General features: G+C 61.6%; 1 protein-coding gene and 1 long non-coding RNA gene across 3 annotated transcripts; both read left to right on the forward strand.

Moving 5' to 3' along the window:
- The first annotated feature begins 3,918 nt into the window (after positions 1-3,918).
- On the forward strand, positions 3,919-11,387 carry LOC127035358 (small integral membrane protein 44-like). Its single transcript, XM_050925124.1, has 3 exons — positions 3,919-4,047; positions 9,263-9,572; positions 10,660-11,387. The coding sequence occupies exons 2-3, from the start codon at positions 9,323-9,325 to the stop codon at positions 10,755-10,757; spliced, it is 348 nt and encodes a 115-aa protein (XP_050781081.1). The 5' UTR covers positions 3,919-4,047; positions 9,263-9,322; the 3' UTR covers positions 10,758-11,387.
- On the forward strand, positions 4,158-4,544 carry LOC127035362 (uncharacterized). Of its 2 annotated transcripts, XR_007769776.1 has the most exons (4): positions 4,158-4,212; positions 4,255-4,322; positions 4,365-4,432; positions 4,475-4,544. It is a non-coding gene; the product is annotated as an uncharacterized LOC127035362 (long non-coding RNA). The 2 variants fall into 2 exon arrangements; XR_007769777.1 differs by lacking the exon at positions 4,255-4,322.
- Positions 11,388-12,090: the final 703 nt, after the last annotated feature.

Consider the following 12,090-nt stretch of genomic DNA (forward strand, 5'->3'; position numbering starts at 1 on the left):
ATCGAATTTCACAGGTTTGGGATTGAGAAGTTCAGCGTGATCCCTGCTCAGTAAGAACTTGTGAATGGTTCCCATCTGGGATTTGGGTGACGTCACAGGCTAGTTCTCCAGCTGGTGTTATTTTTACACTTGTAATCCATAGGTGCCTGGAATAGCAGCATCTTCCACCTCACGAAACCAGGGTTGGTGGTTGGTTGCTTTTTCCCCCTTCCCAGAGAGGATTTAAAATCTGGAAACTGTGCCACTTCACGAAAGAAAAATCCACTCTGCCTGCATGCGCGGGCCACAAGGAATATGCTGAAACTGACCCTGGAGGAACAGAGCGCTAGGAATGCAGCAAACTGAGAGTGAGATGGCAGCATGGTAATCTTGGAGATGGAGGCCAAGGCGTCTGAGCCAAGCGTTGGCGGAGAGGGGAGCTTCGAGGCGTGGGATTTGGGGGTGTTTGGCCTTTCTCTTAGGCATGCCATTTCAAAGTTGACAGCAGTGCTGCTGTGGCTAACTGGGCTCCATGCAAATGGGTTTAGCGACCAAGGCAGGAGTGATGAGTGACCGACCAGACTGAGGCCCTGTTTTGTCTCACAAGGCCATGCATTCAGCTTGCTCGGCGGAACTGGATGGGGAAGTAACTTGCTGCCAGTTCCGATCCCCCCATCTGCCTTAGTCACTTCCACAGCATTGACAGGGATACGTCGCAATCAGCTTCCCTTGAGCCGTTGGCTCTGCATGGAATTCTGCCACCTTCCCACCCAACACTAGGGTGTAAGTTGAGGTAGGAAGGGGCCTAGTTTAATGTAAACTTTCTTCCAGCCCTGGGGTGCATATATTGCAGCAGCGTTCGACCCTTTCACACATGGCTAGAGTCTGAGTGAAAGGGGGGCTCACACCACTTTAGACATCACTTCTGTAGCTGGACGACTGTGTACACATTAAGATCTGTCTCGCTCTCTCTGCCCCCTCTGCTCTCTAGCACCTCAACCCCCTTGCTTGCCCAGACTCTCAACAGACTCGACCCAAAGGAGAAGGAGAAAGATTCAAGTTTAGAGGCACCTCCCACCAGCTCCTTTCTTGAACATGTCAAATTCAGCAGGTGTTTATTTCCCACACGTCAAGTGTATCAGGGCTAATGCCCTGTGTGTGGGGACCGAGATCTGAAGCTTCTCTTCTGAGCCTGGCATCTGTGCAGGGAGCAGCAGGGTGATATTTATAGCAGTGGAGGTGCCAGCATCTGATGTCTCAGCTTCTCACCTTGTCACCTAAATACCATTGGCAGCAGGTCGCCCTCAGCACTGCAGAGCCAGGTTGCTTTGACAAGAAGGCTGGTTCCCTTGCAGTTCAGGCTGCTGGACTCAGATCAGATCAGATCCATCTGATCAGCCAGTCCATTGCCTTCCGGTCGACCCAAGATTGCTCTCTCATATGCCCCACTCCTTTATCTGCAGGGAATTCTGCAGTATCCTAGTGGCAAAGGCTTGGGCTACACTTTGAAGTGGTGATAGCGTTGCTGTGTCGGTCAGGATGGGAAAAAAACATACCCAATGTAGCTTTGCCATCAAAGCCATCAGTATGGATGCAGCTGTGTTGACAGAAGAGGCTTTCTGCTGAGATAGCTAACGGTGTTCAGGGTGGTGGTCCCACACCAACAGAAAAACTTGTATTGGTCTAGGTTGCGTCTACACCAGAGGGCTGTGCCAGCATGGGCTCCATAGTGTAGACGCACCTGAAGAAGAGCCAATACACGACGGTGAGGAACACAAAGGGGATTGACTGATTTATTTTCAACTGAGGCTGCTGGACAGAGCCGACCCTGTGGTTCCCTCTGTCTCTTCAGTGTCTCTGTCTCTCTTTCACCTCCATTTCATCCGACCTCCTGCGGTTTCCTTGTTTCCTTCCCTCTCACTTTCTTCAGGACAGTTAGCCACCGTGGGAATCGCTGTTGGGTGGAATTTGCTGAACCCTGGTAGCCAGAATGCACCCGAGTGAATCGGCAGTGAAAACCCTCCCACAGCCCATTGGGCCCTGCCCTGTCAAATCCCTACATCAGCCAGAGCTCCAGGATCAGGCCCCTGCTTCATCCTGTGCTGGATCACGTCAGCTCCCACGTCTCCGCCAGGAGAGCTCCATGCCGCCAGGCCTGCAGAGAGAGGTGCTGACACTGCCTCGTTAACACCCCTCTGCTCTTCGCACTCCCAGCTTGTCATCTGCCTGAGCAGCCCGAGGGGGGAAGCAGGAGGAATGGTGAAGTGAGGAAGAACAGCTGGGGCCCATCCTGAGCCCACAACTGCCCTGGCCTGACAGATTGCCATCCCCGCCTTCGCAGCCTCTGTGTACCCAGTGCAGAGAGGACAGAGGCTCCTTACTGCTCCCAGCTGGAAATTGTGCTCTGGAGCTAGCGATCCCAGCTTCACCCTCCATCCCCTCCTGGGGAAGGGCTGGAAATGGAAACCTGCCCACACTGGGTTCTGCCCATGCAGCGACTCCTAAATTCAGCTCATCATTGGAAGGCAAGTCTGGAAATTACCCCCCACACCTATAGTCTCATGGTATGTGTATTACTGTTGTGTCTCAGGCCCCGCTCCGAGTCCAGGGCCGCACTGTGCTGGGTGCACACCATCTCAGTAGACAGCGAGTGGGAGGGGAAACTGAGGAACAGATTTACTCAAGGTCAGACAGCAGGGTGGGAAATAGAACCCAGGTGTCCTGAGTCCTCGTGCAGTGCCCTAGCCAATAAACCAGGCTGCCTCTTAGACCTGCTTATCCCGTCCCCTTCACTGGAAAGGGGGTGGAGGGTGGTGCTTGCAGGCTTTGCAGATCTCAATCTTTCATGACAATCAATAATGAAGGCTCTTAGGGTTGCAAAGAAAACTCCCAGAGCACGACTCCCACAGCGAGCTGACTCGAATGGCAGCTAGACAGCCAGAAACCACTAGCTAGCTAGATTCCCCTGAACTGCTTTGCAGTCCTGCTGTGCTGTCAAAGAGCTGCCGCGCCACACCTCAGAAGTGGCTGCATTTCACTGCTGTGTGAGTGATCCTCTGTATAAACAGCTGCCACGTTCCACCCCAGAGGTGGCTGCATTTCAATGGTGGGCAAATGATCCCTGTACTTGTTAGCGTTTGAACAGCAGTTTCAGAGCACAATGCAGCTCTATCCTTTGGCCTGAGTGAGGGATCCCGTTTCACTAGAATGTATTTTACCTTATAGTTACAACACACCTTGCGGGGGAACCCGCCTCATTTTCATCACTTCATCTAACGCAGCCGCGCCTCGGGGTGGAAGGCGATCGCAGCGGTTTGGAGCTGGACATGAGGAAGAAAGGTATGGAACAGAAACTACCCAAGGGCCTTTAGGAAAGCAGAATTTAACGATTCCCCAGACTGGAGTCTGTCTATGCTCTGACAGGGCCATTCACTGGCTAAGAACAGCCAGCTCAGGACCTTGTATGAACTGGAGATAGAACTCAGGAGTCCTGACCCCAAGCCCCCCCTGCTCTAACCACTAGTCCTCGCTCCCCTCCCCAGACCCAGAATACAACCCAGGAGTCAGAGTGCTGTGGCACTTTACAGACTAACAGAATAATAAGGTGCCACAGGACTCTTTGTCGCTTTTCACAGAGCCAGCCTAACACGGCTCCCCCTCTGATACTTCAACCCGGGAGTCCTAACTCCCAGCCCTCCTGCTCTAACCACTAGTCTCCGCTCCCCTCCCAGAGCTGGAAACAGAGTCCAGGTGTCCGGAGCAGAACTTCACACAACAAACCCCACAGCCCAATGCCCCTATTGAACAGTCCAGGCAGCCAATCACCCACAGCCCTGGTAATGACATAACTGAGTGGGTGGAGCGACTCCCTTAACGCTGCCCTCCAGCTGCCTGCTCTGAGCGCTCCAGAGGGTCCGACCTTGCCTGAGCGCTCCAGGGAGTCCCAGCTCCCCACCGCCCGGGCAGCGCTCCCGGCTGGGCCTGGCCCGTCCACCACCGGGGGGAAGCCACCAAGTGGGAACAGATGCAACATCAAGCAACAGGGCAGACGGAATCCACGCAGCCCGGGTGAGAAAGGGGAGCAGTGTCTAGTGGTTAGGGCACTGGGAGCCAGGACTCCTGGATCTGGGAGGGGAGGGAGGTCTAGTGGTTAGGGCACTGGGAGCCAGGACTCCTGGATCTGGGAGGGGAGTGGGTTCCAGTGGTTAGGGCACTGGGAGCCAGCACTGCTGGGTCTGGGAGGGGAGGGAGGTCTAGTGGTTAGGGCACTGGGAGCCAGGACTCCTGGATCTGGGAGGGGAGTGGGTTCCAGTGGTTAGGGCACTGGGAGCCAGCACTGCTGGGTCTGGGAGGGGAGGGAGGTCTAGTGGTTAGGGCACTGGGAGCCAGGACTCCTGGATCTGGGAGGGGAGTGGGGTCCAGTGGTTAGGGCACTGGGAGCCAGCACTGCTGGGTCTGGGAGGGAAGTGGGGTCTAGTGGTGAGGGCACTGGGAGCCAGGATTCCTGGATCTGGGAGGGGAGTGGGGTCTAGTGGTTAGCGCACTAGGAGCAAGGACTCCTGGGTCTGGGAGGGGAGTGGGGTCTAGTGATTAGGGCACTGGGAGCCAGGACTCCTGGGTCTGGGAGGGGAGTGGGGTCTAGTGGTTAGGTTACTGGGAGCCAGCACGGCTGGGTGCTATCTCTGGTCCCAGGGGTGGGCTCAGAGCTGCAAGGGGCTCCTGGGAGTCAGGACTCCTACATCATGTTCCTGTCCTCGGCGGTGGGGTCGCAGCAGATGGACAGTTAACTAGGGTTTGAGTCGAGAGCTCCCTGGATGTCCTTGCCCGGCAGCTGTCACCCCTTCCCCTCTGCTGCCCCTGGCGTTAGCTCCATGCCCTGTGCCACGGGGGAGTTATTTTAAGCCTCACCAATCTGACGCCGTAATAGGTTCTTTTACTTGGAAAGCTTAGGACCAGTCTCAGCCTTCAGCAAAGCTCTTGGCTCCCAGCGCAGACTGTTACGCAAAGGCCATTAGCCCGTCCTGCAGTGGGGAATCCCCCAGCCCCTGGCCCTTCTGGGGGCTCCCCCTAGGGAGGGGCCCATCAACAGGGCAGGGAATTGACCCTTGAACTGACTCTGTCTCCAGGGTGGGGTCTGCGGCGCTGGCGAGTCCCCAGATCCAGTCTGGGCGACTTTCTCGCTGGGAAGTTACTGGCCTGGATGCAGGACTGGCTGGGAGGGAGGGAGCCCTGGGCTGGGCTGAGGGCACGGTGCTCCTGTCCGGCCCTTATATCCTGGGCCTGCTCGAACACCCCTGTCGTTTTCTGGGCTCCGGGGCCTGCTCACCCCAGCCGAGAGGCGGAAGGGAAAGACCTGGAGTTGACCAAAAAAGTCAGAATAAGGGACACTTCACGATGAGGCCCCAGCTGAAATCCAGGGAGTGAGGTGGGGAGGACCCCCCTGGTGCCAGGGGCTGCATGGATCCCCCAGCTGAGATCAGCACCCTCCCATGGTGCCAGGGGCTGCATGGATTCCCCTAGCTGAGATCAGGGCCCCCCCCCATGGTGCCAGGGGCTGCATGGATCCCCCAGCTGAGATCCAGGGCCACCCCTGTGGTACCAGGCGCTGCATGGATCCCCTAGCTGAGATCAGGGGCCCCCCCATGGTGCCAGGGGCTGCATGGATCCTCCAGCTGAGATCAGGGCCCCCCTCCATGGTGCCAGGGGCTGCATGGATCCCCCAGCTGAGATCAGCCCGCCCCCATGGTGCCAGGGGCTGCATGGATCCCCCAGCTGAGATCAGCCCGCCCCCATGGTGCCAGGGGCTGAAATGGATCCCCCAGCTGAGATCAGCCCCCCCCATGGTGCCAGGGGCTGAAATGGATCCCCCAGCTGAGATCCGGGGCCCCCCATGGTGCCAGGGGCTGAATGGATCCCCCAGCTGAGATCCGGGCCCCCCCATGGTGCCAGGGGGCTGCATGGACCCCCAGCTGAGATCAGGGCCCCCCCTATGGTTCCAGGCGCTGCATGGATCCCCCAGCTGAGATTGGGGGCCCCCCATGGTGCCAGGGGCTGCATAGATTCTCCTGAGACCAGGCCCCCCCCCCATGGTACCAGGGGCTGCATGAATCCCCCAGCTGAGATCGGGGCCCCCCATGGTGCCAGGGGCTGCATGGATCCCCCAGCTGAGATCCGGGGCCCCCCATGGTGCCAGGGGCTGCATGGATCCCCCAGCTGAGATCAGGGGCCCCTATGGTGCCAGGGGCTGCATGGATCCCCCAGCTGAGATCAGGGCCCCCCCCATGGTTCCAGGGGCTGCATGGATTCCCCTAGCTGAGATCTGTGCCCCCCCCCATGGTGCCAGGGGCTGCATGGATCCCCTAGATGAGATAGGGGGCACCCCATGGTGCCAGGGGCTGCATGGATCCCCCAGCTGAGATCGAGGGCCCCCATGGTTCCAGGTGCTGCATGGATCCCCCAGCTGAGATCGGGGCCCCCCCATGGTGCCAGGGGTTGCATAGATCCCCTAGCTGAGATCGGGGCCCCCCCATGGTGCCAGGGGCTGCATGGATGACCTAGCTGTGATCGGGGGCCCCCCTTGGTGCCAAGGGCCACATGGATCCCCAGCTGAGATCGCCCCCCCCCATGGTGCCAGGCACTGCATGGATCCTCCAGCTGAGATCGAGGGCCTCCCCCCATGGTTCCAGGGGCTGCATGGATCCCCCAGCTGATTGGGGCCCCCCCCATGGTGCCAGGGGCTGCATAGATCCCCTAACTATGATCAGGGGCCCCCTATGGTGCCAGGGGCCACATGGATGCATAGATCCCCCCAGCTGAGATCAGGGGCCCCCATGGTGCCAGGGGCTGCATGGATCCCCCAGCTGAGATCAGGGCCCCCCCCATGGTGCCAGGCACTGCATAGATCCCCCCCAGCTGAGATCGGCCCCCCCCATGGTGCCAGGCACTGCATGGATCCCCCAGCTGAGATCGAGGGCCCCCCATGGTTCCAGGCACTGCATGGATCCCCCAGCTGAGATCGAGGGCCCCCCATGGTTCCAGGGGCTGCATGGATCCACCAGCTGAGATTGGGGGCCTCCTACAGTGCCAGGGGCTGCACAGACAGATGCACTCCTGGCTGCGGTCAGGGGCCGCCCATGGTGCCAGGTGCTGCAGATGTGGTGGGAGACAGTCCCTGCCCTGACGCCAGCTGGGCCTGTTCTCCCTGCTTTGCAGACACCCTGAGCAGAGGCTGCCTCGCCCGTGGGGTGTGTGCAAATGCAGGGTTCAGTCCTGAACCCCGCAGGAGCAGGAGCAGGAGGGTGCTGGCAGCCAGGCCCACCACTGAACTGACCCATGCAGGGCCTGCTCCTGCCTGTGTGGGCCAAGCCCTGAGCCGCCCGACGCTTACCACAGCTCTGGTGTGGGGGGTCCCGCAGCCCCATGTCAGCCCTGGGCGGGTGGTAACACTGCAGTAGCTGGCGTTAGGGGCAGGGGCAGGAGTGCTGCACAAAGAGGGAGCTGTGAGCTCCCTGCTGTGGAGACAAGCTGGGCGCTGCGACCCCGAAATGCCCCCGGAGGCAGATAACCAGCCCCCCACTGTGGGGTGGTCAGACGAGCTCAGGGTTTGGAACCCGGGGGTTGGCACCTGCAGGCGACCCCCTCCTGAGAAGGCCCAAGCGGGCAGAGCCTGGCACAGCCAGATGGGTGCACTTCATGGGAGAGGGGTCCTGCCAGGATTGGAGCCATGTTTGGTAGAGGAGGTTTTTGGGGGGCAGGACCGGTCTCTCCCTTGGTTCCCCCAGGATGGCTGGGGAGGGGCAGGCAGGTCTGGTGCTTCTAGCGGAAGCAGCGCCTGGAGGAGAGTCCCATCGGTGGCCTGGCGCGGGCTCTGGGCCCATTTCCCCGTCAGTAAAGTGAGGGTAACGGCTCCGGCTTGACCGATTAGCTCGTGAGCTCTCGCTCTGCATGTGGGCAGCGCTCGGCCTAATGGGGTCCCCAATCTCGGGCGGGGGGGCTCTCTGTGACCCCCAGGCCAGTGGGGGATCCTGATCTCAGGGGTCTGTCTGGCCCCCAGCATCATGGGGACCCTAATCTTGGGATCGGGTCTGTGCAGCCCCTGGCACAATAGGGTCTGACCCTTGCTGAGGACTCAGATTCGCCCCTTCAGCTCCCAATGGGCAAGCCCTGCCCCACTGCAGGAGTGAGCTTCCCCTCTGAGCCACACCCACCCCCCAGAGCTCCCAGCCGTTGCCCCCCATTGCTCTGTGGCTAACCAGCTGCTCGAGGGGGATCCGCCAAAGGGGCGACAGGTCAGGCCTGAGCCCAGACCCGAGCACACGTGGCTGCAGGGGAGGCCTGCGGGAGGCATGGGGAGCGCCGTGGGGAACGGTCCCGCTGGGGCTGGGCAGGGGTCAGGAACCTGGGGCGATTTCCCCAGCTCCGCCTGCTCGTGAGACCAAGATCCAGAGCACAAGGAAAATGACGAAGGATCCAGGCCAGCAAGCGCAGGGTTAAACTCTGCCTGCTCCACACCAGCCCAAGCTGCAGCCCCCTCCCTCCCTTCACCTGCCCCCAGGGTGGGTGGGGGAAGCATGCCCAGTGGTTATAGCAAAGCCTGTGGAATCGGGATACATGGGCTTGACCACCTTGTCAGAGCAGGGGAGCAGGAGCCAGGACTCCTGGGTCCTATTCCCAGCTCCAGCAGGGCAGGGGGAAATGGACTGGGGGTCAGGACTCCTGGGTTCTTACCCCACCTCTGGGAAGGAAGGGTGGTCTAGTGGTTAGACATGGAGCAGCAGGACTGCTGGGTTCTTACCCTGGAAGTTGTACAATAAAGCAGTCATGACTCCTGGTTCTGATGCCAGCTTGGGGAGGGGAGTAGGGTCAAGTGGTTAGAACAGAGACTAGGGAGCCAGGACTCCTAGGTTCCATCTTCATCTTGGGAGGGGACTCGGGGGGTGGGGGGGGCGCGAGACTGGGAGCCAGGTTTCCTGGGTTCTATCCATGGCTCTGGCAGGAGAGTGATGTGAAGTGGTTAGAGCAGCAGACAGGGTGCCAGGACTCCTGGGTTCTCATCCCACCTCCTTGAAGGGAGTGTGGTATAGTGGTTAGTGGGGCCAGGACTGGGTTTTCCTCCCCGAAGCAGGAAGTTGCGCAGTGTAGCAGATAAGGAGGGGGTAGGAGGCAGGATTCCGGGGTTCGATTCCCAGCCATCACTGACTCGTTACATGAGCCAAGCCCCACTCCTTGCCTCAGTTTCCCCATCCATAACAGGGATAACGAGAGCTTTGTCCCCATGCTGCAGGCCGTCTCCATCCACCCCGAAGCTCCCGCCCCAGGCGTCCGGGCACCTCCCCGCCAGGGCATGGAAGCTGTGTCCACCCTGCAGCTCGTGAACCTGACCAGCCTCAATCGCACCGAGCCGCTGGGGCTCCTGTCCCAGCACTCGTCCGCCAACGAGCAGCCCCTGTACAGCGAGTACAAGCCACCCGTCCGCGACCTCATCCCCCTGCCCAAGGCTGTGCTCTACCTCCTCATGGCCGCCCTGGTGGTGGTGGGCGTCGCCTACGCCATCGTGGGGCACCTCATCAAGGACCTGGCCCACGACCTCGTAGGTGAGTGGGGGTGGGAGAGACGGACGGATGCTGCAGGAGGGGCGCGAGCCGTAAATCCTCCTCCTTTGCTGCCCGGTCGGAGCCCGAGGGCAGCCTCAACTTCCCCTGCCCCGCTGGCGCTGTGAGGTGTTAAACAGCAGCCACGTTCCACCCCAGAGCGGCTGCGCAGCAGCAGGGGGACTCCTGTGTCATAACCCCTCTAATCTAGCGCTTTCCCTCAGGCAGCCCCTGTGCACTGGAAGGGCAGCAGCATTAGCCCCATTTCACAGAAGGGCAAAGCGAGGCCCAGCGCAGGGTAGGGACTTGGCCGAGGTCACACTGCAGACTGGAGTGTCCTGGTGAAGGGGAGAGAGAATAAACCCACCGCCACAAGCTGGAGCTGGGTCGGCGAGAGCTCTTGCACGGACAAGCACCAGTGTGGACTGACACTGCTCGGGGGGATTCACACCCGGAAAAATAACCAGCTGAGTTTCCAAAAGCTGCCGTTAAAACTGCGAGTTTTTAAAAACTCCAAAACAGGGGGGGAAGGGGGGAATTGAGCCTTTTAGGTTTCAAATCCTCCCTCCCTGCCCCCATGAAAGTCTGCTGCAGCCAGGCAGGCTGATTACAAGAGCTCGAAGCCAGGGGATGGGCCATGGAGAAGGAGCCCCCACTCCTCCTGCTGGGAGCCTCCCCCCATTTCTGCCCCTACTCTGGGGAGAGGAGTCCTTCTCCCTGGGACGGGGGCCCAGGCACCCTCCAAGCAGCTCAGGGCTGTGACCCAGGGGAACCCCCAACAGGCTCAGAACAGTCCAAGCTGCCCCCTGTGGGGTGGAGGTAGCAACTATAAAAACACTTGGAGAACTGTGCTCCTAGGCCCCTGCTCTAACCACTAGCCCCCACTCCCCTCCCAGCACCAGGCTAGAACCCAAGCGTCCTAAATAGGAGCAGGATTCCCCTCCTCTGTTCCCAGCTTTGTGTGCCTCAGTTTCCCCACGCAGAGGTGCAGACTAAGAGCGCCTGAGAGGCTCAGAATGCAATGACACAGGGTGGAGCTGGGGGGTAGGGAAGATGTCCCCCCCCTCACTGCTGTCCCCTCTCCCCCCAGACTGGCTGCTGGGGCCACAGCCCGACAAGGAGAACGACTTGGACACTGCACCCCCGCCCCCCCCAGGGTTCCACCGTAGCGCAGCCCCCCATGGCTGAGCCCCATAGCCCCGGCGAGGTGCACATCATGCTGCAGGGGGGGGCCCAGCCCACATAGGGCAGGGCCCCCCCCCCCGCCCTGGACAGGAGGGGCTGAGCCGGCGGGTACACCCAGAGACCAGCCCAACACGCCGCGGAGCCCAGAGGCCCAGCCGGGACGGACGGTGCCCGAGGGCAGGCAAGGACCCCCCCCCGTGGCCATCGGGGGGGACGGCTGTTCGCCCCCAGCCCCGTCTCCTCTGCCGCTTTGGGGCCTCGCTGACGCCAACGACCTGGCTGGGGGAGCTCCAGTGGCTAGTGAGCCCCCACCAGCCGAGCTTCCTGCTGGCCCTGCAGCTCACCCCGCGGAGGGGCTGGGAGTCGGGAAGGTGGGTCTGTGCTGGGGGGGGGGGGGGGGAAGCAAGGCGAGGCCTGGCGAAGGGAAGGGCAGGTGCTGCCTATAGGCCCCTCTGAGTAGGGGGCACAGCGGGGCCATTTCCCCCAGCCAGAAGCCCCCCTGCACTCAGGACAGGGGGCACGTGGCTCTGGCCATGGCCCCTGCCCTGAGGCACCTGTGGGGGAGGGGCCCCGGGGCTCAGGCAGCACCAGGGAAGGATCCGTTTGTCAAATAAAATATTGACTCTGAAAATGGCCCTGGCTCCGGCCATTGGTTCACACAGCCCTGAGCCCACGCGCTGGGGGGGAGGGGTTTCCTGAAAGAGCTCCAGGGTCAGCCCCCCTCACTTCTGACCTGCAGCCCCTGCTCCCCCAGCCCTGCCGGTGCCCCTCACTCCCGACCCGCAGCCCCTGCTCCCCCAGCCCTGCCGGTGCCCCTCACTCCCGACCCGCAGCCCCAGCTCTCCCAGCCCTGTCCCACCCCCCCCGGCTCTGCCAGTGCCCCTCTCAAAACCCGCAGCCCCTGCTCCCCCAGCCCTGCCGGTGCCCCTCACTCCCGACCCGCAGCCCCTGCTCCCCCAGCCCTGCCGGTGCCCCTCACTCCCGACCCGCAGCCCCGGCTCCCCCAGCCCTGCCGGTGCCCCTCACTCCCGACCCGCAGCCCCTGCTCCCCCAGCCCTGCCCCCCACTCCCGACCCACAGCCCCTGCTCTCCCAGCCCTGCCGGTGCCCCTCACTCCCGACCCGCAGCCCCGGCTCCCCCAGCCCTGCCGGTGCCCCTCACTCCCGACCCGCAGCCCCGGCTCCCCCAGCCCTGCCGGTGCCCCTCACTCCCGACCCGCAGCCCCGGCTCCCCCAGCCCTGCCGGTGCCCCTCACTCCCGACCCGCAGCCCCGGCTCCCCCAGCCCTGCCGGTGCCCCTCACTCCCGCCACGCAGCCCCGGCTCCCCCAGCCCTGC

The sequence above is a fragment of the Gopherus flavomarginatus genome, chromosome 16 (genome assembly GCF_025201925.1).
Source record: "Gopherus flavomarginatus isolate rGopFla2 chromosome 16, rGopFla2.mat.asm, whole genome shotgun sequence".
Taxonomy (NCBI): domain Eukaryota; kingdom Metazoa; phylum Chordata; order Testudines; family Testudinidae; genus Gopherus; species Gopherus flavomarginatus.

Excerpts from the sequence above, each read along its gene's own strand:
- LOC127035358 (XM_050925124.1), top strand. The coding sequence starts at position 9,323 with ATGGAAGCTGTGTCCACCCTGCAGCTCGTGAACCTGACCAGCCTCAAT. Across the intron at positions 9,573-10,659 it reads CCTGGCCCACGACCTCGTAG|ACTGGCTGCTGGGGCCACAG; the intron begins GTGAGTGGGGGT and ends CTCTCCCCCCAG.